General features: G+C 38.0%; 5 protein-coding genes and 1 non-coding gene across 9 annotated transcripts; 2 read left to right on the top strand and 4 right to left on the bottom strand.

Annotated features, from left to right (window-relative positions):
• Positions 1 to 1,959: 1,959 nt before the first annotated feature.
• LOC113750649 lies at positions 1,960 to 5,069 on the top strand. The gene is made up of 2 exons (XM_027294605.1): positions 1,960 to 3,108; positions 4,338 to 5,069. The coding sequence occupies exons 1-2, from the start codon at positions 2,829 to 2,831 to the stop codon at positions 4,706 to 4,708; spliced, it is 651 nt and encodes a 216-aa protein (XP_027150406.1). The 5' UTR covers positions 1,960 to 2,828; the 3' UTR covers positions 4,709 to 5,069.
• Positions 5,070 to 6,603: 1,534 nt separating this feature from the next.
• On the bottom strand, positions 6,604 to 8,643 carry LOC113774133 (putative pentatricopeptide repeat-containing protein At3g25060, mitochondrial). The gene has a single exon (XM_027318703.1). The coding sequence runs from the start codon at positions 8,641 to 8,643 to the stop codon at positions 6,604 to 6,606; it is 2,040 nt and encodes a 679-aa protein (XP_027174504.1).
• A 241-nt stretch (positions 8,644 to 8,884) lies between these two features.
• TRNAK-UUU lies at positions 8,885 to 8,957 on the bottom strand. Its single transcript has one exon. It is a non-coding gene; the product is annotated as a tRNA-Lys (tRNA).
• Positions 8,958 to 8,994: 37 nt separating this feature from the next.
• Positions 8,995 to 14,011, top strand: LOC113783720 (GPI transamidase component PIG-S). Its single transcript, XM_027329936.1, has 13 exons — positions 8,995 to 9,220; positions 9,346 to 9,979; positions 10,309 to 10,393; positions 10,533 to 10,622; positions 10,881 to 10,954; positions 11,502 to 11,586; positions 11,683 to 11,772; positions 12,030 to 12,160; positions 12,635 to 12,716; positions 12,792 to 12,839; positions 13,074 to 13,146; positions 13,244 to 13,347; positions 13,618 to 14,011. The coding sequence occupies exons 1-13, from the start codon at positions 9,076 to 9,078 to the stop codon at positions 13,726 to 13,728; spliced, it is 1,752 nt and encodes a 583-aa protein (XP_027185737.1). The 5' UTR covers positions 8,995 to 9,075; the 3' UTR covers positions 13,729 to 14,011.
• An 802-nt stretch (positions 14,012 to 14,813) lies between these two features.
• Positions 14,814 to 18,906, bottom strand: LOC113782135 (ankyrin repeat and SAM domain-containing protein 6). Its single transcript, XM_027328048.1, has 6 exons — positions 18,511 to 18,906; positions 16,910 to 16,971; positions 16,480 to 16,760; positions 16,006 to 16,077; positions 15,860 to 15,922; positions 14,814 to 15,288 (listed from the first exon to the last, which is right to left on the bottom strand). The coding sequence occupies exons 1-6, from the start codon at positions 18,615 to 18,617 to the stop codon at positions 15,244 to 15,246; spliced, it is 630 nt and encodes a 209-aa protein (XP_027183849.1). The 5' UTR covers positions 18,618 to 18,906; the 3' UTR covers positions 14,814 to 15,243.
• Positions 18,907 to 20,393: 1,487 nt separating this feature from the next.
• LOC113756732 (UBX domain-containing protein 1-like) lies at positions 20,394 to 25,812 on the bottom strand. Of its 4 annotated transcripts, XR_003466087.1 has the most exons (12): positions 25,491 to 25,812; positions 25,252 to 25,328; positions 24,776 to 24,864; positions 24,528 to 24,588; positions 23,526 to 23,593; positions 23,337 to 23,418; positions 22,890 to 22,973; positions 22,699 to 22,794; positions 22,389 to 22,508; positions 21,544 to 21,719; positions 20,922 to 21,035; positions 20,394 to 20,712 (listed from the first exon to the last, which is right to left on the bottom strand). XR_003466087.1 is itself a non-coding variant. In XM_027300304.1 (11 exons), the coding sequence occupies exons 1-11, from the start codon at positions 25,582 to 25,584 to the stop codon at positions 21,014 to 21,016; spliced, it is 969 nt and encodes a 322-aa protein (XP_027156105.1). In that variant the 5' UTR covers positions 25,585 to 25,812; the 3' UTR covers positions 20,719 to 21,013. The 4 variants fall into 4 exon arrangements, 3 of the variants coding, with proteins under 3 accessions (XP_027156105.1, XP_027156153.1, XP_027156200.1); XM_027300304.1 differs by lacking the exon at positions 20,394 to 20,712 and having other exon boundaries at positions 20,719 to 21,035; XM_027300352.1 differs by lacking the exon at positions 20,394 to 20,712 and having other exon boundaries at positions 20,719 to 21,035; positions 24,776 to 24,855.
• Between the last annotated feature and the right edge of the window lie 1,184 nt (positions 25,813 to 26,996).

Raw genomic sequence — 26,996 nt, 5'->3', positions numbered from 1 at the left:
AATACAATGCAATCAAAATGGTGTTGTAGTTAAAACATTTAAACTCATTAAGTTCCACTACAAATTCTTTTAGATAGCATAAAAAAGCAAATTTTTTGTATTTGAAACTATATAAACAGTATAATACAAGAACGAGATCATAACATGGAAAGCAAATAGAATGCAAATGACATCTTAGTACTATGTAGCATGATTAATTTTCTTTTTAGTTTCAATGAAGTACAAAATTCTAAGTTAATAAATTTTACAATCATAAAATTCCCAATTAAAATAAACACAAGCTGAATTCCAAATCATATTACATGAAAAAATGACTACTTGAACCATAACTGCTGGAATATAGTCAACAGATCCCTGGAGTCAAGAATAATAGGAGAAAGTTGATGAGAAATAAGATTATTTGACTTAAATAAAGAGATAATACCTTGGCTGAGGAGGAGAATATGATAAAATTACTTTTCTGATTTTTTTAGAAAGTGACAACATTATCTCAAATTGTACTTTGACCAGAGACAGAATCTCTGGGATCTACTACGAAAAACAATACAATTAGTCAGTTTTTGGAATTAGAAGTATCAAAAGGCAAACTATATGGAGTTCTTGAATAAACCAATCATCAGAAAAAAAAATACAATCGAAAAAGACAAATCCAAAGAACTCACCTAAATTTAAAGGAAATGAATTCCACCAAATATTTAATAGTCATAATAAAATCAAAGAGGTAAAATCGAAAAAGAAGAAAGGGTATCGGCTAAACATGGGGACATAAATATGATAATTGATTGTTCAGATAATAATTAAGTTAATTAATTGTAATTAAAAGCCAATTATGTAAACATCCAATTAATTCCTTAACGGATGAGAAAGGTTTCAGGAAATTGGAAGGCTTGGATGTTAGTATAACAAATGATTAAAAGGACTTTTATGTAATTCTATCAAAATACAAGCTTTATTCAGTTGTACTTGATACTCAACTTGGTACCAAACATTGTAACATACCAAACCTGCCCCTAACCTTAAATGTTTGAAAGGTTATATAAGTAATTATAGTGAAATTAAAGCTATAATGACTTGTACTCAATGTTCCAATAACTCTTCAAACACTCTCACATTCCCAAAATAGCTTCACCCCTGCAGTTGAAATCTAGTCCTAAACTCGTTCTTATATAATATAAGGATATTAAAAATATAGAATTTTTTTTTTGGAGACAGTAGTATATGGTTTTTTATTTTTCTTTTTACAAGAACTATACATTGACTAATAAAAATACTTGTTGCATTTCAAATGTTGATTTTTAGTAAAAGGAAAACGCACTAGTAACAAAATAAAAGTATTCTTAATTTTTCTTTTCTTTGTTTTCCTATTGCTAGTAGCAAGATAATAAACCTAACCAGTATGGACTACTACGAATGGCAATGGACAAGCTTGGGGTGGGAAATCTCTCATACATCTTCAACTGGATCTATTCGAGAGATCTATTGGAGAATCGACGGAGATTATTAAACAATTATCGAACCAAATGAATGTACTATGGACACCTGCATGGATTTAAGACCAAATGGCTGTTGATCTCTCACGGATTTGGGGCAGGGACGGTCATCAGTACTGATGACCGTCCCTGCACGGTTAAGGGCCAAGATTTGCCCTCAAAATTTTGTGCGGCTGAAATTATACCATGTAACTCGATTTCCGCGCCAAGTGTGGGGCCCACCACTATCTGTTCTGAAAATACATCCTGTGAAAAAAAAGTTACATCGTGTTTAACCAATATTACGTGCAGTGCAAAATGAGGACAACGGGCACAAACGGTTGCACCATCCGATCTCTCACCCATCTTCTGTTGCCAGGCTCTCGCTCTATCCCGCACCCCTTTTCTCCGTATATAAGATTATAATTTCTTATATCTAGATTTGTTTATGCGAGGGAGGTGTGGGGGTTGGACCCCGTTTAAAGGCAAGGGAAGAAAATGCCCTCCTCGATCCCCGCCCATTCCTCTCCCAGAGGACACCCACTTCAGTTGCTATCCCTGTAAACCACCAAAGAGGAACCCCTCTGACCTTTTTTTGTTTTGGTGGAAATTTCTTCCGAATCTAAATCCAATCACTCGCCAACTTGCTGACCCACTCGCTAACGGCTGGTGGTAGCAAGTAACTTTTGGAATGCTTGGCCCGCTTCCCTTCACGCAGTGGTTTCCCCTCTTCACTTGCATCTTCTTACCTCTTCGCTTTGGACTGTTAAATCCACCATTTCATCCTTTGTGTTTTTTCTTTTTTAAATTAAATTCTCCTTCCCTCCTTCTTCTAAAATTCTAAATAGACTAATGCCAACTCTTTTGCTTTAACACACATCCTCTAATCCCCAAAAAGTGGCAGAGTAAAGCGTCTCCTTGGAAAGTAACCTTCTTTTTCATTTTCCAGCTAATTTGCTAGATCTGCTGCCTTAAACCGTCTCACTCTTCTAAAATCTGGAATTTTAAGCTTGGGTTTTCCAGGTTATAGGAGTGTTATGGATATCAAGACTCGTCTTAATGAAGATTTCTAGCAGGGTATGTTCATGGGGTTTTCAAGATTCAACATAACCAGGAATTGGTCAAGTATAACTTTGGCCTGATTGGAAGTGCTTAATTAGGCGAGCTTTTTAATTCAACTACGTCTTTGTTTTAATGGATAAACCTGAAGGTTTATGCGCAGATAGCTCACTGTATCTGAAGATTTGGGGGTTTAGTTCTTTTCTATGAAAAAGCACATTTTCAATAGAGATTAGGAATAGTAATTCCTGGTGCAGGTTAAACTGTTTATCTATTTATTTACTTCTTGGGGCTCTCAAGATGATTCAGTTGCTGTATTTGGTTCTTTTTGCTGAGGGCTTGGTAGCATTTCTTTTAGTGGTAAAGATTGGGCCATTAAGAGAGCTGGTAATGAAGGGTTTAGATCAGGTGAAGATGAGAAAGGGCACCGTTTTAACTATTGCTGGTACTTTTGCTGCCATTCTTCTTTCAAACTTCTTCAGCATTGTCAAGATTCAGAACAAGGGTGCTAAGCTTGGTACCATGTCACCAATGGATCAAGTGCTTTGGAGGACCAACTTGCTTGAGGCTTCTCTCATGGGTATTAACCAGCAATTTTTTACGAGTATCATTTAATTTTAGAGGGTTTTTAATTTGAATTCTGCTACTTAATATGTTTGTTCTCTGGATTAGTATATTTATAATTGCGGCTAAGAAGTTTGTGTTGGTTAAGAATTTATCCTTTTTCTGCACTTGTTTGGAGGAACAATTCCTACTGCAAAATGCAGTGTTTAGCCACGAAATTCACAAACGGAATCATGAGTCTCAAATATGAAATTCCATAGGATGCTGCTAGCCTTTTCTCTTGGACAATCCTATAAAATCAGTTCAAACACAAGAGCTATAGGCATTATTAACTTGTATGATAGATTGATCGAAAAGCTACTGAAGAGAGACTTCATTAATTAAATTTGTAAAAGTTAATGTCTCTAACATCTGACAGTGGTGTTTTGATAGCATAGTTGGGACTTTGGTTATGTAACTCCATAAATTGCTACACATTTGCATGGGAACATACTTTAATGTGTATGAAGTGCTTTCTACACGGAGATGCCTCACCTCTTGCTGATTTACGACTATTTACTCAATTCATGTTGTGAATCCCCACCTTACAGGACTACCACTTGCACCTGTCTAGCATCTATTTTTACCCTTCAGTTGGTCACAGGTTAGAGCTAGTAGATCACTTAAGAAAAAGGACTGTCATAAGTAACCTCTGTAAAAGGTTTCTAGTCTCTAAGTAATAAGGAGAGCACAGGAGCTCGAGCTTGGTAGTTAGTGAGTCTCCCTACAATCTATTGGCATCACTGGAGGGTGCTACAGGTGAAGGTTACTTTTTCTGATTGCACGCTTTTAGTAGCTCACTGCAACTGAATTATGAATAGGATCTAATCATTTTGTGGTAAAAAAGTATATTGAGTTGTTACATATGGCTGCAAGCTAGATGTCAGTATTTTCGTTTCTCCATATCATCTGTTGGTGTCATCAGACTATGGCTACCTGTGAGGAAAATTATTTCAAGTTCTCTTCTATAGCGGTTGCATCTGTTAAATTCGGGATTGAATCTCAAACTTTTATTGAACGAGTATTCTAAACTGTATCATGTGGGAGCCAATATATTCATTGACAATTCCATATTGTACATTGCATGTCTTTCTCCTATACTTGTTAATTCATCATACTGTGTAATGTTGTCTGAGTGTTGTGACTATTTGGCAGTTTTCTTTCTTCTTGTACTAGATTGGTCCCTAAATGGTATCTACTTTGTAGGGTTCTGTTTGTTCCTTGGATTTTTAATTGACCGTATGCACCATTACCTCCGAAAATTGATTGGATTGAGAAGTACAGCTGGAGCTTTGAGAAAAGAAAATGAAAGGCTTGAAAAAGATAAGCTGCAGCTTAAAGAGAAGGCCGAGAAAGCTGATGAGGAAAGAAAGGTAATGAAGAAAGAGATCTCTAACTTGACAGAGAACTTAAACAAGCTTAAGATGGAGTCTGCTGAGAAGGACAAGAAGGTTGAAACTGCAGAAGCTCATGTTGCTGCTCTTCAAAAACAAGCCGCTGATCTACTTCTGGAATATGACCGTCTTCTAGAGGATAACCAAAATCTTCAAAACCAAGCAGTAGGATACCGTGGTTGAGAGATCAGCTTCTAGCAGTTCAAATTTGGAAATTTTGGCTTTCAAAGTTGATATTGCCCATATATCAAGTGAACACGAAAGCATCATGCCTTGTCTGAGGAAAAAGTTTTGTTGGCGGAATAGAGTATACTCCTTCCCAATTCTTCAAAAGTTTTGCACTTACTGTCGGATACTATGATGCTTCATCATAGGATGTTCTTTCGCAAAACCAGATTGTCAATATTTATTAAATTGACTTGGCCATTCCTTTGAAAATGCATTCTATAACCTTTCATATGATTCAAGCAAGTCTCTAGTAAGTCTTGAAAACTTTAGCTGGAATGCGTCGTTTCTCTTTTAGTGTGAGGAACTCTTTACTGCTCGATGTTCCATTTAATATCTAATTGTTCAAGAATCCAGATGACCACAAATATTTTCTTAAGAAACATCAATTTTGCCCCGATTAATGAACAATACACTACTGAGTGTTTTTTCCCTCTGGAGGTGCTGGAGGTTCAAATTAGAAATGACAATATGGTGAAATAGTAAGTTTTTCCCGCCTTCCTCTTCATATTGCTAAATGGTAGTCCCATTGAAGTGGGAGCACAAGTTGAATTGACACCTCTTACAAATTTCAGGTGCTGAGGGTTTTTTAATCACCTCAATCCATGTTTGCTGCTTGCCTTGGCCATATGAGCTGATGCATAAAGCAGCAGAGCAGTTAAGCAACACCATTCTAAAATTGCACCGACTTTTCACGGGTAATAACCGATCTCGATTTTTCACAGGTAAATGACCGAGTATTCCTCGCATAAGCAGTCGGAACCAATTTGCACCGAGTAAAATGCAGTCACTGTAATGGTTGGGCCAAGATCAAATATGCATCTACTGCTTCCGCAGAAGTAGCTCTGGGTGAGCAGTTGATGCCCTTGGGTTAGCAGCCATGTTGCCCCGGTAGAATCCCTCCAATTACCCTCAGTGAGTATTTTCTGGTGCAAAATTTGCCGATCAGTGGGTCTATCTGAGTAATACAAATCTTCACACAACATGGATCTTGTCTGTGAGACACTGAATCAATGGCAACTCTAGGAAGACCCCGGCCCGCCGGGGGGTGGGGGATACAAAAGATGTAGAACCGGGCATATGACGGGAGTATCTGAACCAAAAAAGTCAGCTCAAGGAATTGGAATCTCGATTTGTGCTTGTCATCCTTGCGTGGTGGCCATCGGATGTCCCCGAAGGGACAATTGGATTCTGCAAAAACAGTTCCGCTTGAGAGCTATGCTAATAATAATAATAATAAGCGCCCTAGTATTCAGCTGACAAAAGTAGAGCACATGCCTGGCCTGTTGAATTTCCTTTATTTAGCATCTTAAAGACTTCATTGCCTCGTTTCATAGTTGTTGCAGAGAAGAGAACACATTCTAGGGCAACTAATCCAATTTGAAAACCAACTTTTAGAGTAGTTAGCCACTAAGAGAGCTTTAAACCTCGACTTGGCTGTAACTTTGATCCCTTGACCTGCATTTTAAAAAATTCATGCATTCCTGGAAAAGTTTGCCAGGGGTGCGTAGGTACCCGTTTGAACCGGTGGTGGTTCAATTTCTTTTGGGTTCTCCTTAGGCTTCTTTAGGTCCCTCCTCCTCCTACAGAGTATGAGTAGGTTTAAAATAGATTCTATCGTATCCGGAGGATAAAAAAAAAGACTAATCCAATTTGTAAGTGTAACTTTTAAGGTTGAAGGATTCTATTTGTGTAACTCCCCGAGAGAGAGAACCTTTCCAAACTCTCACAAGTCCCTGCCTCATTCTTGCACCAGGCTCTGAAATTCCCCTACTACTAAGAAGACTGTTTTTAGTCCATTGCACAACTTCAAGATTTAGAAGTAAAATCAGTCTTTAACTGAATTTGTACCTTCACCAGTAATCACAGCATGAGCAGATTCCATCCTTGAAGTGGTGGAATCGCTTGACATCCCTCACAATAATCTCTCTCTTTGTTATTGTGGAGATGAGCTTGATCACCTCATGGCAGTCACCGCAGACTCTGAGGTTCTTCGTGATCAGCAATCTGGTTCCGGGCCCTGTGTTCAGGAGTGCAAAAGCAATTGCAAGTCTCTCACTATGGTTGCACAACATTTTCACTTTGACATTCTCTTCAAGATTGTGCAACACAAAATCAGTCTTAGGACTATAACCAAGAGCTATCATCTGCTGCTCCAATTTCTCCAAAAACCCTGCAATCTGTTTGTATTGAGGGTGACTCTTATCTTCCATAAGAAAAGCATGGATTTTCCCCTTCACTTCAACAACACTGTGACCCGGTACTTTCTTCATCCCTCTCTTCTTCATGAGCTTTCTTATTTCCATAACCTCATTCCACATCTTTGCTGCACCAAAGAAGTTTGCTACGAGAGTATAAATTCCGGAGCTCTCTGGGTTTAGCTCAATAATTTTCTTTGCAGCCAATGCTCCAACCAAAAATTTCTTGTGGTTGTGGCAGCCAGACAGAAGGGCAACCCAAACAGCAAGCCCTGGTTCACATGTCATGGAATTTATCAGGCTTTGAGCCTCATCAACTTGCCCAGCTCGAGCCAAAAGATCAACCAAACAAGCGTAATGCTTTTCACCGGGCTGGATGCCATATTCTTTGACCATGAGATCAAACCAATATCGCCCTTCCCCTACTAGTCCTGAATGACTTAATGCTGAAAGAAGAGAAGCAAAAGTTGCATGGTCTGGAATTAGTTTTGAGGCAATCATCTGGTTGAAGAGTGAGAGAGCTTCCTTTCCATGGCCATGGATCCCATAGCTGGAAATCATTGCATTCCAACATACCAAATCCCTATGACGCATCCTATCATATAGAGCACGGGCACAAGAAATGGATCCACATTTTGCGTACATGTCAATCACTGCAGTACCCAAAACTTGATCCATTTCAAGCCTTCTCACAATATATCCATGTATTGACTTGCCCAATTTTGAAAATCCAACCTGAGAACATGCAACAAGGGCACTGACAAGCGAAACCTGGTTGGGTTCATATCCCGATCTCTGCATCTCTGTAAATAATTCAAGTGCGTTTGCAACAAAACCGTTCTGAGTAAAGCCAGAAATCAAAGCACTCCATGAAATTATATTCCTATAAGGCATTCTCCAAAAAACATGAGAAGCAAGTTCCAACTCTCCAATCTTGGCATACATATCTACAAGGCTAGTCTGCAGAACAACGTCCATAAGAAGATCATTCCTAATGAGGTAACCATGAATAGAACAACTCATTTTCACATCCCCAGTATTTGCAAGAGCCTGAATCAGTCCCAGCATCACGACTCCATCTCCGTCAATGCCCTCTTTCTTCATCAGCTGATACATATCCAAGGCTTCTCTCACCTTCCCACTCTGCACAAAACCAGTTATCATTGCAGTCCAACAAACAACATCCCTTCTGGGCATCTTTCCAAACACGCCCATTGCCTGATCCATCTTCCCACACTTGGAATACAGCTTCAACACAGACGATCCAACAAAAACATCATTCCCATACCCACATTGAACCGCTCTTTTCCAAATTTCCTCGCCCATTTTCAAGTCCAACAAATCTGTACATGCTTTGATTGTCATTGTGAAAGTTGAACTATCAGGTTTAGCTCCTTCATGACTCATTTTCCTGTATAGTTTTATAGCTTCACAAGGGCAATCTTTACGTGAATAAGCAATTATCATTGCATTCCAAGCATCTATTCCTGCGTTAGGCGATTTCACGAGCAGTTTGTGGGCAAGTTCGAAGTCGCCAACTCGGCCATAGGATGATATGAGTTGAGCAATGGAAATCCCGTGGCCAATTAAGCCAGATGAGACCATCAAGCCATGGAACCTGGAAACGGATGCTCTGTCTTTACATTTTTGCATTAATTGTCTTAGGTCCTTGGTAGGCCAATTTTTCAATCGCATTGATGCCGAAGAAATTTCACTTAGCTGTGAACATAGGAGCTGATTTAGATTTTAGAGTGGGCTCAGTCTAGTTTCCTGACCTCAAAAATCAAAGACAGATTTTTTTTATTTATCTGTCCTTTAGACACGGATTTCATTAACATTATATACAAAATGGAAGAACCAAAGCAGGGTTAATAAGAGGAATGAATCATGAGGAGAATACAATTAAAAAGAACAACAACCAATAAACGAACCTTTGCGCCGTCTGTGGGAATCGAACCCACGACCACACGGTTAAAAGCCGTGCGCTCTACCGGCTGAGCTAAGACGGCGGACAGAGTAGGTGCTCAGAAACACATTTGAAAGGAGTCAGGACAGTCGGAAACCTATTTAACATGACAATGCTACGGCGGCAGTCGAGTGGAGTGTTGGACTCGGAGTGAGCGGGCGATGGCAGAAATCAGTGAAGCTCAGCCCAAAGAATCCGACGAAACACCGCAGCCGTCGAATTTAGACCCGGAGACCATGCGAAAAACAAAACCCGGAGTGAAACGCCTCATTCTCACCCTCTCTGTTCTCTTCTCTTTCCTCATAGGTAATTTTCTTTTCCTGTTTTATTCAAGAACCATCACCTATATGCTCTGTACTTTTACGGAGAATATTTTCTTATTCTTCTTCTTCCTTTTTTTTTTGGAAAAAAAAAAATCGATTCAAATGCAGGTCTGCCATTTTTGCTAAAATCAGTGGAAATCTACAGATCACAGCTCCCCTTCCGCGACATCGATTCACTCTCAGCGGCAATCGAATCCAATCCAATTCTCTTCCCCTGCCATTTCCATGCCGTCTTTGTAAACTTTCCCGCCGCGTCATCATCATCCTCCGGAAATCAGCTAGGGTTTTCGATTTACTCTCGCATGCAAAAACTCTTCCCTAAAACTCCACTTTGCGGCACCTGCAGCAACTACTCCGTCAGCGTAACGTTGGACTCCAGTGGATTGCTTGATGGATTTAAATATGACCGGAATTTAGATAATTTCGACGAAAACTTGGATGAATATTTAGAGTCCGTGTTGAGTAAAGATGGCAAATATACGGTTGTGGTGGTGAACAGGGAGGATGTGGAGGAGGTGAGGGCAGTGGTTGGCAAGTTTCGACATGCGTGGATCGAAGGGAGGATTGAGAACGCGGAGGAGCTGGTGGAGAGGATAGCGGAGATATTTGTCAAAGTTTTTGTCAATGGTGGGAAAGAGGAAGGTTCAATTCACGGGGAGTTTATGCCTGTTGGAGCTGACGGGAGGGTTGTGCTCTCGTTCAATTTGTTGAATGCCGATCCGCGTGATTGGGTTTATGATTGGTATGATGTTCTGCCTGTGTTGGTGTCCTTGTGTTTATCTACTTACTAGTACTTTATTTGTCAAACAAATGGTGCTTCTTTGCTTTCTTTGGTTGCCGTTGCCCTCGTACTTTTTCTTTATAGTGGCTGTATGAGGAATGCCCAAAGGTTCATGTTTTAGCTATTCTGCTTCTCCTTATGTCTGAACTGAATTTTACTGGCATTTTCCTCTATGCTGAGAACTTGCCTTGCCAATGGCAGAGTTCCAACTAGAATTGTTAATTGTCACATCGACCGAAAGTCTTAAGCTGTACGAACATTGAATGACTGCATGTTCAATGTGGTTGCAGGGATTTTCAGAGTATAGAAGAGATTCTATTGGCTCCAATTGTTGAGGCTTTGAGACCTCTGGCAGACGTTGGTGTGGAAAGTCAGGTAATGATACCATATCCTATAGTGATGTGTCCACTCCTTTTGAAAACTTTGTGGTGCGTTGTTTTTAGGTTCTTTTGAAAGATTCAGGTTAGTAACTGATGTTTCTGTAAATGTTTGGCGTCACTGGCTGTACATGCAGGTTTTATATCATACTCCTAAGTCCTCTTTTTCTTATTGGGATGAGAAGCTGACCAGCCATGTCTTCAGCACTAAAGATCTTCCTTTCTTTGTATGTTCACTTAATTCCTTCTATGGTGTGCACTCTTATGTTTGGGGAAGAAAATTTCCATGCACATGTACTCTATCTGCATGTAGACAGGTTTATGTGTCTGTTTTCTTACTGTATATGTGTTCCTTTGTTGCCTTTTCTTCTCTCTGTTATTTGAGCTATATGGCACTTTGATTTTCTTATTCTTGTTTCATTTGCTATTGTCTGCAGTGCCTTCTATTCTTCTGGACTGTTCTTGAGTAATTCGGTTTTTGATAGGTTAATTCCAATGAGTGGCACCTGGATACATCAACTGCAGCTGGAGGACGGTCTAAAGTTCTGCAGTTTGTGGTGTATATTCTTTAACTCATTATCATTTGTCCTAGATAGTTCCCAGAAAATTAGGGGGGTTTTCTTCATATTTATGGGTCATGTGACATGAATGTCAATGAGATATCTTAACCCAACAGACTACATGAACCTAAAGAACTCAAAATATACTTTTCCAACAATAAAGCTTTTTTGTTCTTTGTGGATATAAAGGTGATAAAGCACATTGCAACTGTAGCACAACAAGGGAATTGAATTATATAGAAGTGTCATGAGAATGAAGCATGCATAAGAAAAAAGAATGGTGAAAATTTTTGCGTGAAGTCTAGTTCTTTGATACTGATTTCTTTAACTTCTGGTTTTTAGTTTGCCTAAGTGCAATAAGTTTGTCAATGAATTTGAGTGAGTGAATAATATCTAATATGACTAGTGCTATTATAGGAGTTGGTTGTGTTTGTTAAGGTTTATTTTCTTTAGAAATGATTGCATTGCTACACCTGGTTTCAATCCTCTTATCTGTTATTGCAAACCATCTAATGTCCATAATAACTAATTTCCATGTAATGGCAGATACATACCATCTTCAAGAGAGTGTCCGCTTTTCTTGCAGCTACCCAATGGAGAGCTTTCCTTGACAAATGGCTTTATATCTCCAGTGAGTTGCATACTTAATGTTACAACTAGAGATCTATTTCTCTCATTCTTCTCATAACTGTTGTATCCTCTAATGGGCTTTTTTGCTGTGCAACAGATGTGGGGAGGTGTTGTTGTTTGGAATCCCCCTGCTTGTTTGAATATTTCTGAAAGTACTCATCCTCTTAGGCATACGATGTCCCTCAAGGTCAGTATACTGTTAGCTTTGATGTAAAGACTATAAAATACTTATTTAGAACTAAACTCATCTTGAGGACTTGTAGTCTCTAGTGCCTAATTGCACCAACATTAATATCGGTAGGTGCAAGTCATTGGTATACTCAAGTCATTAGCTAGATTGAACTGAGTCCCTGGGCAGACTTGCATTTAGAAAAATAGAGATTATTCAAGTATGCAAACCTGGTTTATCAAACTTTGCTTATTAACCTATCTTTTGTGAACTAGGACATGAAGAAGGTTTTTGAAATTTTCACTGGGCAGCTGCGACAGCTATTTGGTCTGAAGTCTGACAGCATGGTCACTAGTGCATCAGGCATGTCAATACTTTTAGCCAGTGAAAGAGGCTTTGCAAAGTGGTGAGATACTTGCCTGGTACAATGGTTAAGTGGGAAGTGAACTAGAGAAAGGTTTATGTTTGCCTTTTGAGTGCCCCAGTCAAGATTGAGCCTCCCCTATAGTGTAAAATTCGGCAGTCTGCTTGTAACTGCTCAATTGACTGAAATAATGGCAAACTTCCTAGTGGTGTTATGTATAACAAAGGGTCAAATTAAAATGTCATTAAAGGTTGTATTTTGTCTGCTTGGCTTAGAGATGCATTATTGACCATGCATACTGATACTGCAATTGCAGGTTTTGGTTCTGAAATCATTAACACATTGGCTCTCCTTTTCACGTTAACAGACGTGTGAAATTGTGATTTTTTCCCTAATATTCATTGTGTGTTCTGCTTTTATTCCACTGTTAAGCAAAGTTTTACTCTTTAGCTTTCTGGTTAATGGATTGTTCAGTTCACTTTATTTGCTAAAGAGTGCAATTACTTTATGCGTTAGGGAACGTGACGTGTTGTCACGGCAACATACATGCTTTAATCTTCTCCAATGTGGTACGACCCTTGGATCGCTTTCTCGTTTGGTGCGTTATCTTCTCTTTATATCCTTCCTCCTTACACTTAAAAAAGTTTCTAGATTTGATACATTCCCTGTTTAGGTACAATCCCTTCCAAGGATGATCATCATGGATGAGATTGGGAAACAGGTTAGTTAACAAATGCTTCTTTGATTGGTACCCTTGGGTTATTCTCTTTTAAGCCGTCTGAACAAAACATAGATGTAAATTATCTCAAGCTCCCTCTAGCCTTGCTTGTCTTTTTAATCAAGCTGGTAAACCAATATGCATGCATGTCTTGATTTTTCTCGACGTCTATTGTTTTAGCTGTAGAACATTTTAAATCATTTGCTGATAAGTTTTACTGCTCTAAACCTGGAACAGGTTAAGTTTTCTCTGGAAGCTGCAAAGCTAACTCTGACGAATGCTTCTCTTGGAATTTATGATGCCTCTGCTGGTAAGATGTTCCAACTTGGTTCTTAGTACTGGATTAATTCTCCTTCTGTTGCATTGTAGCAGAAACCTAATATATAGTCTATTCAATTTCGTGTCAGTGTCCTCAAGACAAGCAAGATCCTTGGCAGAGGATGCTTTCTATCATCCATCTATGATGTCTGTGAGCTACTACTCGTTTGAGCACTGTTTTGCTGTCTATTCAGTATGTTCCAGACCACTTTTAACATGTTTATCTTGCTTCTTGGACAGATGAAATGATAAAGTTTGCAGATTAAAACTTCATGAGGACTTGCATAACATAATCAAATCCTCCTGGTGTTGCATTGCATAGGAATTCTCACTGTAGTTTAGTTAGAATATGTTATGCACGATCTGCTTGCAATTTAACTAGTGCTTTGAGCGCCATTGTTGCTATCCACAGACAACTGCATATGAGAAATTTTTCTGATGATTTGCTCCATCTACTTTTCAGCCATTCTTTCTTCCAGTTTCGCTCCACGTGCTTCTTGCAGTTCTTAGAGAATGGAAAAGATACAAGCAAGAACAGAAAAAATATCTTGCCTGGAAAAACAAAGGCATTTGAAGTTGTTCTCATCAGCTCAATGCATGACTATGGTATGGGCCAAAGAGTTTCGGTCGTGAACTGACAACATGCACGATTTCATAGGGATCCCTCCCTTGCGCCCAAAAGCCTCTAGCTGCATTTTGGAAAGGTGTAACAGCTAGATGATACTCGATGAAATTGAGAGCAATCTTTTACAGGCAAATCCAAGTAGACTTGCGTTAGCCTTAGATTTTCCTGACAAAATTTTTGTATAAACTAACAACAATTGATTATGTATAAATGATTGAATTTGTTTCTTGTTGCTGTTGGCAGTGGCTTTTCAAGTGCATAGTTTGATTATAATGGTTGAACTCTTGCCTTCACTATGGTTTTTGAAGTATCCTTTTGCTATTGACTATGCGGATCTTTTTCAATCCGTTACGTATTTTGACAAGATGTAATTTTGGCACCGGCCCTTAATTTGGGAGTTTGGGAGGGTATGCTGGAAAATTTCGAAAGACGTCATATGGTTTGGTGATTTAAGGAAGAAAAGTAAAGATGTTGGTTTTAGGACACGGGTGTCTTTTTGCTATTTCTCTTTCACCACTTTTGGGGACGAATTGGCATTCTGAAAATTTCAAGTGGCTACTTCAAGCTCTCTGATTTCCAATTTGGAAATAACTTCCAAAGGTGACATCATAGGTGATATGTAGTTCTGAAATATCCTCGTACTTCTCTATTTTTCTCCCCAATCTTTCCTGCCAAATAACTCCAAATGGATGGATTTCTCCTCCGTTGACTTTCCTTATTCTTATCGGAGACTCCGACTCCCCAGCGCAGGTAACCGCAAAAGGAACGGTTACACACCTAGTATTCGTACTTCTTTAAAATTCACCTACAAACGGAAGTCTAGCTTCAAATGCTGTTGCGGATAAGCTGCAGGTTTGCTTGGTTAAGTGCAATAGACGAGCATCCTGACAAAGGAACAAAACAGTTTTGTCCTGGCAGTTTGTACCTAAGTACCGGTCGCGCACATAAACTGAAGCTAATGCCGACAGTTTTCAGTTCAAACAGCCTTTTCGTTCACTTTATATTTCCTATTGTATACCTACGAGAAAGGAAAATTTAAGGGATACAGTATCCGGATTGATGCAGTAACCATCCAAAACATGAATCAAATACTTGAAAGAATTAGCTATCTCAGACAACATTCAGTATTTATCCTTCAATTAGCCCACTCCTACAACCTTCTGGAAAGCATATCTTTTTGACATTGTTTGCAAGTAACTAATAACATCAGAGCTTGAATGAAGGGCACAATAAAAGCACCAAGCCACAAGTTCACAAACAGATCCCGCTTTGTTTTTCAAGATCCTTCCATCATTTGGCAATAATGATGAGCTCGTTAAGGTCGCTTCCAGCTAGACTCTGTAATTTTCCCACAAAAAGTAAAGTGCAGCCTCCATCGACTAAAACAAGCCTGCAAATCTTTAGGGATGGTCAACTAATCAACACGATCCAAGCAAGCAAACAAGGAAACCACTGCTAGATAAGCTAAACTTTAGACTCCAATGCTAGCAGTATTTTCTTCCTTGGACCCTGAAAACACAGATAGATTGATTAAGTAGACAATTCAGAGGTTTCAAAGGCAGATAGGCGGCTAACACGATAAACAAAGCTGATCCTTTTATGTTCTGTCATCACAACTCCTTACCAATTCACTAAGCACCAAATTGCCTCAAACCAGTGATTACACAAGCAAACCTATTTGCTTCCTTCCACCCCCCTCCCTCCAAAAAAGAAAAAAACCTGTAATGTGGGCTGTGCATAAATTGAAACAGCACAGTGTATATGTCATGGGAGATCAAAACTAAAGGCCTTTAAAACAGCAGGCTAAGAGCTTATATTTCATGGCAACCAACCTGACCATTAAGGATCTCAGGTTCAAATTTCAGATTCACTAACAAAAGGTTTTAAGCCTCTGGTACCTATCTTGTGCTTCTTTTCCATGAACAGTCACCCTATAGTTTGTATTCTGACCAGCCAATAGCAAAACAGCAAAATTTTGCATATGGATGTAATAAGTTCCTAATAAACACCTAATCACAACCCCAGAAGAATCAATAATGATAAACCTTGATCTGAACTTCGAAGGGACTCGATAACTTACCATTGGTATTCCCATTGCCTTGAGATCTTCGTCAGTCATGTGCAAAAGGGCAGTCATATCAACCTGAAAAAGTAGGCAGGTGGTAATTTCCTGAAGGTAAAGCTGTTGAAAACAAAACTAATAGTTAAGTACATTACAATACATACTTCCTCAGCTTGAAATGAAATGGAGTATTTTTCAAGGCCCAGCGATTGCAGAAAGCTATCCACTGATTCTACCTGAAACAAAAAAATATCAGGCATAAAAACCAGTCATGGGAGATATGGCAACATAAGATATTTGACAGTATACAAGTATTCCTCCTCTTCTTCTCTCTTGGATAACAACATTCAAATAAACCATGCACACGCATTTCACATGATGGATAGGGAAGATAGAAGTAAAACGGGGCAACTATATCAAGGGCAATAGTTAACAGATGATGAAGAATGAACTCCAACTAGGAAAATGTACATCACTTGCATGGGCACCCCTGGACACCTTATCGTCACCTCAACATCATATGCATTTAGGACGTCCATCCTAATAACTATGTGCACACAGAGCATGAATAAATCTATGACAAAAGCGACGGGAACTGAACTGAACTAACATGAATAAATCCTAATTTATATTCTTGCCTTCTGATTTTTTTTCTTAGAAACTGAACTGGCAGCTGCTTTTTTCTCTGATGCAACAGGAGCTTCAGCTATGATACTTTTCCTGGCAGGTCTACCGACCTCAGATGCTGGTTTTGGCTTGGGTGGATCAGTGTCCATAGCTTGTGAATAAATTGTACCAGAGAGCTTTTCCCGTAGATCCCTTACACCACCTGGAAGAGACCCTCTTACATTTTGAGTTGCTCGCTGGATACTCTTCTTTTGGAGTTTCAAACGAAGATCTGATGCACCAATTCTGCGATCTATTCATTGATTAATAATAATCAAAATCCTCTAAAAGGTAAGTGCAGAGGAAAACCTGATATACATATACTAAGGTTGAACCCATAAGTGGTCAAACTAACATATACATATACTAAGGTAGAACCCATAAGTAGTCAAACTAACATACTTGAAAACTTAGGTTCGTCATCCTCAAAAAGATCATGTTCCCATTTGTCATCTTCTCTTTGCCTGCAGAAAGCATCATGCGAGAGATTATGAAATGCAAACAAGGCCAGGTTCGGATTCGTCATAATCCATTTTCCTATTATCACATTCTGTATTAAAGAGTAAACCTTCAACACATCCGAGAGGAAAATATGCACTAGGGAGGGAGAAAGATGGTTTGGGAGCAGGGAAGCACCATAACACAAGCTTTTCTTGAATCAAAACTTTAACTGCAGGCGATGTCAAATAGATCAAAATCCAGCATCGACTGTTTCCAATGCCCAGAAAAGGAGTGTTGATGGAAGAAATCCATCATATGTTATTCATATTAGCGCCATGGTTTAGAAAACATCACCAGAACTTAATCCCATTAAAATTCGTCAAAGCACACACACAACTTATAACACCCCAAACTCTAACAATAAGAAGTCTTCACTATCGATCACCCATCAGAAGGTAAATCTGCTGATAAACAATGGATGTCCATTCTAATCAATACAGATGCATATTCCACCTCGTCATCATCTAATTAATTAGTTCAAATGCTGCTCATGAGATGTTTTATGGATATAAAAGAACAAAATCATATAATTCAGTCCCATGATACATCACCATTCATCATCCTGACAACATAGATAGCATGAACTGCAACTAATCCACAAATGCAGTAAACTAACTTCTCAAAACAAATAACAATGATGAATTATCTGGGTGAAACAAAAAGAGTCGGATGGCAACAAAAATAGAAGAGGATGTGGAACCACAAAAGGAAGCTGGATTACGAGAAAAGACATTTTCTGTCATTACAAACCAAGGAAATTGCAATTGTCATGAATAACCTTCAGATACAAAATTGGCTGTCAGTGTATCAGCAGTGGTACTTTCTGTACATTTATAAAGCATAAGGCTAAAAAAAAAAAAAACTGTAGCTCCAATTTGTGTATCAAACACCAAAAAATATTTTCAGCACAAAAATGGTCACCAAGAAATTAGCCCTTCAACAATTAGCAAAGTCTAATTCCAAAAAAAAATTACAATATGTAGTAGTACTACTTTCTGTGAAGCACATAGCGATGCCCGCCACATGATACAGTAAGCTACATAAGAGCCAAAGTTCTCAAATGAAAAACTGGAGCAGCGCCCGAGGACAGGCAACCGAGTAGCTTCCGAACAAACCCAATTTAATAAACAAATGAGAAAAAAATTAAATTCCATGGAAAGCTATCTACCTATAAAATTTTCAATAACTTTCAGAAGTTTCACTCTTGAACTTTTTTTTTTTTTTTTGGAAGCGTTCAACATTTAGTACCGGATTTCCCAGCACAAAGCTTTCCAAAACTTTTTTAATTAGGCAACCAAAAGAAGGAAAAAAATGGATAGCGGGAGGGGAACTAGTTACTGCTTGCAAAACAATTTCAACTCTTAAATCAAATTATTCGGATGGAAAATAAATTCGAAGTGAAAATGCAAGACGGATAACGAATCAACATAGCTGTAATCATATGGAACAATGATAGTACCTAACAAATTTACATACAACAAGAAACCCGAAGCAGGGAGTACCTTTTGCCGGTAATCTGTCTCCGACGAGCGGAATCGCCAGCTGAGTTACCATTAAGGCGATCCTTTACTGACCTCTTGGATGCAGCCTCTACTCGATCAGCATACATATTAATACTGAAACAGCTACAAGCGGCCAAATAACCAAAAACCCTAACCCTAGCCCTAACTTTGATTAAATTTCTTGTATACGATTCACGAACCGGGAAAATGCACTAGACACGGAAGAAGAGCGAGAGCGGGCGGAAAGCGATTCGCAGACAAGTTAAAAGGTACAGAAAAAAACTCGTGCAAATTCAAAGCAGAATTGACTGTTAGTGGTATTATTTAATAAAAGGAGGAGGAATCTTAAACGGGATGGAATGCAAAGGTAAGCAAAAACTTTGTGCAAATTCGGGTTTGGGGCTACTGATGCGTGTATGGGTTCTCGTGTCGCCCGGGAAGCGGATCGGTTTTTTTTCTGAGAGAACAAAATTAATTTGTTTGGATAGTGTATTATTTGAAATATTATTTGGAATAATTACTGTAGCACTTTTTATGATATGATGTATGTGAGATAAAAAGGTGATTGTGAATATAAAAAGGTAGGTTGGGAAATGTGTTTGTGATGCAAGCGAAATATTATTTGGAATAATTTTGGTATCCAAACACTATAAAAAGGTGTTTGGAATAATTATTGGTATCCAAAAAGGTAGGTTGGGAAATGTGTTTGTGATGCAAGCGAAATATTGTTTTGTGTAAAATCTAAAAATTCTTATTTCTGGTATTAATGGAAATTTGAATACCGGTATTATCATTACTAAATTATTATCAATCCTAGGCATATGGTACTCGAACTCATTAGGTAAAAAGATGAAGCAGTTTTTGGGATTAAAGTTACGAGTCCAGTTGGGAGGCCTTGTTTGGACAGCAATTTTTCAAAGAAAATTTGCTACGTTTTCTCTGTGAACATATTTTTCAATCACCTTTTTATGTCAAATATATCAAATCATTACAATAAGTTTTCTACAAAAAATCCAAAAAAATTGCAATCCAAACAAGAATAGTTATTGAATGACTTCTCAATAATTGCAAGTTTGGCACAAACGATTGTAGTTAAGTAGTAGGTTTTTCACTCTGCCTCATAATAAGAACTAAACTTGTTAAACAATTAACGTTCCAAGGCTTTAAACACCCATTTCATGATTCTACTCCCAACCATTTAATAAGTAAAACGAAAGTATTCAGGCGTGTGAGGAAAAAAATGTGGTAAATGGATGGTTAATGAAACCAGTAATTTTTATGTTTTTTTTTGTATTGGAGAGTGTAATTGATCTTTAATGCAACTAGATCTAATGTGGTCTCAAGTATTTATGTTGCTGATAGTTGAAAAAAAGGATGGGACAAAACTAAAGACCTTAGATTCTGTTAAAATAGCTCTTTCTATTTGTATTTTTTTAGGTATGAAATTATTGTTTATGTTTGTGAAGCTCTTTAACAAGCCAAGTAGCAGTAGTATCTTTCCCAGGCTGAAGGCCACCTCAGGAATTGGTGGCTCTCCCTTAAAAACACATTTTCCTAGAGACTTGAGAGCTGGGAACACAATTCAAAATGGTGCTTGACATGGGGGGCCTTGGTTTTGAAGAAGGATTTGATGATGAAGCGGTTGATTCTATCTGGGCTGTGATTATGGAGTGTGTACTTATCATCAAGTTGTACCTTGGTTCTCTTTTTCTTCTGATTGGGGGATGATCAGATCATTGATGCTTTCAGCGATTCGTTAAACGCAAGTGCCACTTTCAATCTTCTTATACAAAAATCCCTTTGCTACAGGTTCTTATATTAAAACGATTTACGTATGTCGTAATATAATGCCATCTCCATTCTGTGTTCCAATAATATCGTAAACAAAGGGGAACCAGGGAAATCAGGCTAAAGCCACATCTTGGTTTGGGTCGAGAGCTATCAGACGAAACAAATCTCTTCCAAGGTTAGAACCAGGATTTGCTTATTCCCCCTGCAGGGAGAATGGGTAAAAGCTTTAAACGAAGATTGTAGCATGAAAGATGGAGATACCAGCAGAGGCTTGACGTCCTGTTACTTGCATAATTGCATGAAAAGAATACTACTTGTATTCTCAACTGCAACAGAAATATTAACTTGACGAAATGTAGTTGCACCTTTCCCCTGCATTCCATTCCTATGTGATGCTTATGGCTGCAAATGCTGTCATCGACTCAGTTTGATTTCTCAAGTCGCGGGATTCAGACAACGCACGGAAGCAAAGAGTAAACCTTCTAAACACCAACTAGTTTTTCTCCAGTCCTTTCTTAATCTTCGTTTATGAGCACTCTACTTTCTACTACAGAATTCAGATTGAGTTCAAACACTTTTGTTTACAACAGTTGGTCATACTTTGTTTACAACTTCGTTACCTGAATTAATCTAACCATGAGTCCATGGCCTTCATCGTGGAGTGAAACGAAACAATATGATCCCTCACTTCCCATGCAAACTTGGAAGAGGCTTAATCACCAGCATCAACACTCCTGCTAACAATGCAACTGAGTTAGACTGAATTAGAACCAGATATTAAGAAATTTCAGATTTCAATCTCCTCTTGAGATTCCACACGACAAAATCCTTTCAATTCTTATTTAGGATCTTGTGGCATTCATTCTGTTTCAGTTTCTAAAGTCGTTGCTTGTATAACGACGTTGGAGCACTTTTACTTTAGGTTATTGTGCACGTGGGATCCTGAGTTACAGTTTTCTTATAACAATCACGAGTCAAGGAGCTATTCTTCATCACTTTCAAGGAAAGAGAATGGGAATATGGCATCCAGTTTAAGAGATAAAAGTGGTTTACAAAAGTTTGGCTTGGTATTTAAGCAATTCTTGATGGCAATCCAATCCAAATGACATTGAAAACCAGAGTGAAAGAAAGGCAAAAATTAAGATATTATGGCTAGATCTCCTTATTCATCATCCCCAAAGAGCTTTCATGCCTGTCCCTGCTCAAGTTACGATCCTGAGAATATAATAAGACTTAAATTACCTTGAAAACAGTCCAAAGTAAGGATTGGTAATAGCAGAGTTCAGAACTGCCCAAGCTTCTGCAAGTGTGGCCATGTCAACTTTGTCTTTGGGTAGGTACAAAAATTCTCCTCCAATTATCTCAAACCCACAGAGTTCGAGAAACTTGACACCTTGTTTAAATTTTCCTACCCTGCTCTGTTATTACAAATAAATTAATCAAGTATACAATACAGTAGATGAAAAAAAAAAAAAACTTTGAATCCTACATTGTTAGTAGATACTCACGGTGCAGAAAAAAGTTTCACAAGAATTGAGTGCTATAATGGTCATACAAATTATGCAGGTGCAAAATTCCAAGGGAACATTACGTCACAGCTACCACATTGCATTTCTTGATATTGGTTCTTGACGATGCAACCAAACACAGAGACACAATGCACAAGCATCTCTCTCTCTCTCTCTCTCTCTTCCCAGAAAGTCTATGCAATGTATGAACTGAACCTAGGACTGACCGTCAAGATTCTCATCACATGGCCATGGCTTCAGCATGAAAAGTAGAATTGCCTAAAACCACTTGGTTTGGGCGGTACTCCTAGTAAAATTAGCATCATTGCAGAAAGGACGGTAGCATAAAGAAGTCTCTCTAGTTCAATAGAGTGGAACTAAGAAAAGGAGAGACATAAATACTCCCAACTCCCTAGAATCTCGAACATTTTATCTCTTCATATATACGTTGACAACATGCAAAATTTTTGACCAAAAGTATATTTAGTTCTTTGGTCTGGCAACATAAACCCAACTTTGCTCATTCATTATGGGGAAGAACTTGATTGTCTTTTCTAGTCCATTCAATAAGCATATTACCTGGAAAGCTGGATTACCGAGTCGAATCTTCCTAAACTTTTCGTCATCAGGATTATTAGCAACATTTCTCAAATAAATTAATAGAGTTTGGACGGCCTTTTTCACTTGAGAATCATCCCCCTGACAAACAAAATTAGCACAAGTAGGCTGATAAGCAGAAACAGTAAATCCAGCTGCTGCGTAACACAAGATGATAAAAGATTTCATCTAGGACACTTCACTCTTTTTTCATCAATTAAGACAAGATAGAACTTGAAGTTGTTTACAATCAACTTTCAATCAAAATGAAATCAAAACAGTTTTTGCCTACCATGACTTGACGCTTGAGAGATCTCAGACATTCCCTCATCAGATCCTCCTTCCTAGCAGAAACAGTCAACAAAGCAGGCTTAACCTGCTCTAAGTTCTACAATTGAAATGGGAAAGAAAGGCATAATGAGCCCAAAATATATAAAATGCAAAAGTATAACCAAACACGTGTGTTATTCCAAATACAGATACCTTGCTTTCATGTGAAAAGGATATGGCAGGGTTTACAGATAAAGGGCCTTCCACAGGCAATCCAAGCCACCCCCTTCTTTCTGCCTGGAAACACATATTTCATGTTACATCTTACCATCAAATGGTAACAATGGCTTCAAAACATCTAATATTTAGTTAACACGTTCTACTACTTCCAAAACTCATATGAACGAGTTGAGAGATCATTGGGACTTAACACTGACAAGGACAATAGTATTAAGGGTCACAGAAAGTAGTTTGAGTCAGAAATGGCTTAGGTGTTTTGAAACTTTTTCTTAATTGACAAGCATAATGAGAAGACACAATAATGAATTCAAAAACATCAAATTTGACAGGATAACAAAACAAAATGGAAATCAGGCTGTAATTGTTGCACAATAATTTGAAGATTCCAAAACTTTCAAAACTGGAAAAGTCTAGCTCTACCTTATCCTGTTGCAGCTTCTGATGGACTCTTTCCCTTGCCCTTCTCTTTTCTTCCACGTCTGCTTTCCTCTGAGCTACATTACTGAGATTTATAAAGATAATAAAAAGAATAATAACTGTCAAGAATCAAAACCCTCGTTAGAAGCACCAGAAGTTCATAAGTAATATCTCAATGAGCATAGGACAGACCGCTTTCTTTCATTTTCTTCTGCCATTCGCTTTGCCACTTGCAGCTCTTTACCTGCTCTAATCCTTTCCTGCAACTCATCAGACAGCTTACTGTTACCAGCACAACAATTCTAAACATAAAGGGAAGAAATGTTCTTAAAAACTCTTCCTCAGGTATTTGTGTCAAAATACCAATTTGTTAGTTCATGCACACTAGTCTTGAAATTGACTGATGTCTGATGTTAAGGAATACAGAAACTGAGATATCAACCCTTGCACAAACCCCACATTTCCTCTGTTTTTTTTAGTTCTCATTCATTGGTAAGACCATAATGATGTGCAATGTATATAATTCTCTTGTGACATTGGCAGCGAACTTGGGGGCTTGGTTAAAAGATGAGAAGGGAACTCCAGAAGAATGATAGCCATAATCAGCTTTTAATAGGCAAAATCTTCCACAGCACTTGAGAATGGCTCTTTATATGTCAAAACCTCGAGCCCATGCACACACCCAACATATGCAGACATGCCCAACACATGCAACATATGGACGCACCCAACAATTTACCTCCTATGAACATATAGCATAAATGTCAGACAAATACACAACGGGACACACACATCCAGGGGCACAGAGTAATGTGTGGCTTGATAGAATGCTTTGTCAAAGCATATCCCTTGATGCCAAAGCAAAAGCAAGCACAGGCATAGAGAGCCAGCTTCTAAGAAGTCTAAACTGTATGTTAAAGGAGAAGTCAGCGACCCTATACTAACTTTTAGTCTACATATGAAAGGGGAAAATCACTGAAACTATATGACATGAACCTCTTTGAAGGACTGAATATGCTTAGCAAGTATTGCCTAAAAGATAAAATGCATTCTGATAAGGAACTTATCGATGGTCAAGATGTCATAGCAGGAGAGGCTTGAAGTATTCAAACAGGAATCAATGGCACCCACAGAATATGGGGCCAAAAATTGTAGTAGTGACTGCTAGCAAAATATGAACTTATCTTAAAGTACCTTCTCCCTGCTTCTTTCCAGTTTCTTCTCTTCCACTTCTCTATTTTTACGCACCTGATCGCTGAATTTTAGATGGTAAAAACTGAAAGTCAAATTTTGCATCTTAATAAACTGAGCCTGGCAAGAGGTTAAAAGTCATAAAAGAAGTGAACAAGACTCAAGAAAGTTGGTAATCTTTTCTTCTTCTTATTTATTAGTTTATTGATTTATTTAAATATTTTTGATGGGGGACAGCAGAAAAAGAAAACCTTAATTCCGGTGCTTTCAGCTTCATTTCTTCGGAGATGAAAAATGGATCAGAAGCTTCAATAGGGATATCGACAGGAACCTGAGCAGACTTTTGGCATGAGCATGTACAAATTATAAAGTAATTAAGCACGCTCCGGAGATTAAGCTGCTTTATCCATATATCAGATGAAGCCTCATACCAGAACATACACAATAAGGAAGCGACTCCAATCAGAGTAGCTTTTTAGATACCGGTAGCAAGAACTGCTCTAAATGCACGTAAAGCACTTCCACTCATTACAGTAGACATTTAGCCAAAGAAGGTTGAGACGTAAATCCAGATCTTCACATTCTCAGGTAGGTTTTGGGTAAAATCAAATTTATAAACAGTTTCGAAAACATTTGTCCGAGAGAGAAATGGCACACTAAAGATGAGACAAACTACACTCAACATGAATTACAGATTAGGCTAGGTGTAAAAAATGAAGAGACATACCAAGGGCATCTCGTCAATGTCAGCATCATTCTCATGATCGATTATCCAACTTATTGCAGCCTCGACACTTGAATTACCTGAAAATTTAGCTCTCCTACTTGTGAGTTGGATAATAAGTATGCAATCTAACTGTTAAGTACGTATCCTTTTTCTTTTTCAAAATTATGCTCCAGTGCAACACCACTGCACGTCTAAAAGTCCAAATCCAGCAAGTTAATTTTCAGAACAAAAGAACCTACCTGAATAATGAAGAGCCCTAGTGGCCCGAGCCTCGGGGAATCCCATTTCCTCGAGTTCGCAAAGCAGTTTCTTGTCAACCCCCGGAACAGCCATTCTTGATAAACAAAAGGGGCTTCCGAATTTGAATTGAGAATGACGAAGTAAGGATTAAATGCTCTCGGGCATTTTGTGCGTCGCCATCTTCTGCGAAGTTCGGGAAACTGTTAAAGGAAAGCCCAGAAACCAGGGTCGAGCAGAAGACCGCCATTACAAGTTTAAGAGATGCTCTGATTCTTTATCCTTCTCCGAAACTTGAAGCCAAAATCTTCTGTAAAGTTGCTTTCCTCTCTACCTTTTATCGTATGTTGCTTGGCGCGGATCATGAATCTTCCTTTCATTTATTTTTATAGTCGTAATAAATAAGAAACCAGATGAGCTGCAAATAGGATATCCGGTCCCGGGCGCTTTTTGTGAACCGGTGCTTTTCTTTTTGTAAATATTAAAAAAAAAAAACTATTTGGTTCAAAATTTTTAAAACTTTGCTCTGCTAATTTACTAGTTGTTTCTCCATTTCCCTCGAATTTGGAAAGGAAAAGTTCTTCAAAGCTTTGACATCACCCCAATTCTCCTCTATTCTTTTTACTATTTACTTTCTCTCAGCAAATTTTGAATTGAAGTGGAAAAAAGGAAAGAAAAAAGAAGAAAATATTCATCTATCTTCCCTTTTTTTTTTTTGTTTTATTCCAAATTACAGTTCCAAAAGCGCTAGCACCATAGTGCAATGACTTGCGGCATCACTACACCAACGATCAGCTTGACAAAATTAAATTTGATTAAGAAAAAAAAAAGCTTTCTACTATAAATAGATTAGTACAAGAAAAGGATCTTAATTTTTTTTGACAAAATATCTTTACAATAATAATGTTTGTGCAGGCAGTTAATTTGGTGTTAATTTTATATATTTTCAATTTTATCCTGATCTCTATTATTTATTAACTCTTATTTATATAATATATGAAGAAAGAGCGTCATTGTGTGATATAAACATACAGTGTTATAATCATTCTTTAAAATTTCTAATATACCCTTAATTATAAAGGTAAATTTGTCTCAATTGCATATAGTTATTTGAATCAAAAGATAGTTATCTATTCAGTTATCAACTAACTACTACTTCCTCCTTATGCTAACTTTTAACTCCCACATATTCTTCTCTACTTCCATCATTTCCGTTTCAAGTATAATTATCTACATTATAATGAAATTTGACCCATAAAATCCATAAAAAAAACATTTTGAAGATATAATTGTGATAAATATATTTTTTGTTAATTGTACACGCATTAGAGTGCGCCTTAAGCATTGGTACTAATAAACAAGTGCTGTTGTGCTTTCCTCAGTTATCTAGATTATTTTTATTAAATTATTTGGTGTATAATTATATTCTATTAATATTATATTTGCTTAAAGAAAAAATTAGTGTACATGAAATAAATTACTCAACATACATTTGGTTAAAAAAAAAA

Source organism: Coffea eugenioides, chromosome 1, assembly GCF_003713205.1.
Source record: "Coffea eugenioides isolate CCC68of chromosome 1, Ceug_1.0, whole genome shotgun sequence".
NCBI lineage: Eukaryota > Viridiplantae > Streptophyta > Magnoliopsida > Gentianales > Rubiaceae > Coffea > Coffea eugenioides.
The sequence above is the reverse complement of the archived record's forward strand: the minus strand, read 5'-3'. Positions and strand labels throughout refer to the sequence as shown.

Coding starts and splice junctions, on each gene's coding strand:
- LOC113750649 (XM_027294605.1), top strand. CDS start 2,829: ATGATTCAGTTGCTGTATTTGGTTCTTTTTGCTGAGGGCTTGGTAGCA. Junction 3,109..4,337: donor GCTTGAGGCTTCTCTCATGG/GTATTAACCAGC, acceptor TCTACTTTGTAG/GGTTCTGTTTGTTCCTTGGA.
- LOC113774133 (XM_027318703.1), bottom strand. CDS start 8,643: ATGCGATTGAAAAATTGGCCTACCAAGGACCTAAGACAATTAATGCAA.
- LOC113783720 (XM_027329936.1), top strand. CDS start 9,076: ATGGCAGAAATCAGTGAAGCTCAGCCCAAAGAATCCGACGAAACACCG. Junction 10,394..10,532: donor ACGTTGGTGTGGAAAGTCAG/GTAATGATACCA, acceptor CTGTACATGCAG/GTTTTATATCATACTCCTAA. Junction 12,840..13,073: donor TGGATGAGATTGGGAAACAG/GTTAGTTAACAA, acceptor AACCTGGAACAG/GTTAAGTTTTCTCTGGAAGC.
- LOC113782135 (XM_027328048.1), bottom strand. CDS start 18,617: ATGTATGCTGATCGAGTAGAGGCTGCATCCAAGAGGTCAGTAAAGGAT. Junction 16,972..18,510: donor AGACAGATTACCGGCAAAAG/GTACTCCCTGCT, acceptor TGCTTTCTGCAG/GCAAAGAGAAGATGACAAAT. Junction 15,923..16,005: donor TTTCATTTCAAGCTGAGGAA/GTATGTATTGTA, acceptor CTACTTTTTCAG/GTTGATATGACTGCCCTTTT.
- LOC113756732 (XM_027300304.1), bottom strand. CDS start 25,584: ATGGCTGTTCCGGGGGTTGACAAGAAACTGCTTTGCGAACTCGAGGAA. Junction 24,589..24,775: donor CTGAAAGCACCGGAATTAAG/GTTTTCTTTTTC, acceptor TCTAAAATTCAG/CGATCAGGTGCGTAAAAATA. Junction 21,720..22,388: donor TCGGTAATCCAGCTTTCCAG/GTAATATGCTTA, acceptor TTGTAATAACAG/AGCAGGGTAGGAAAATTTAA.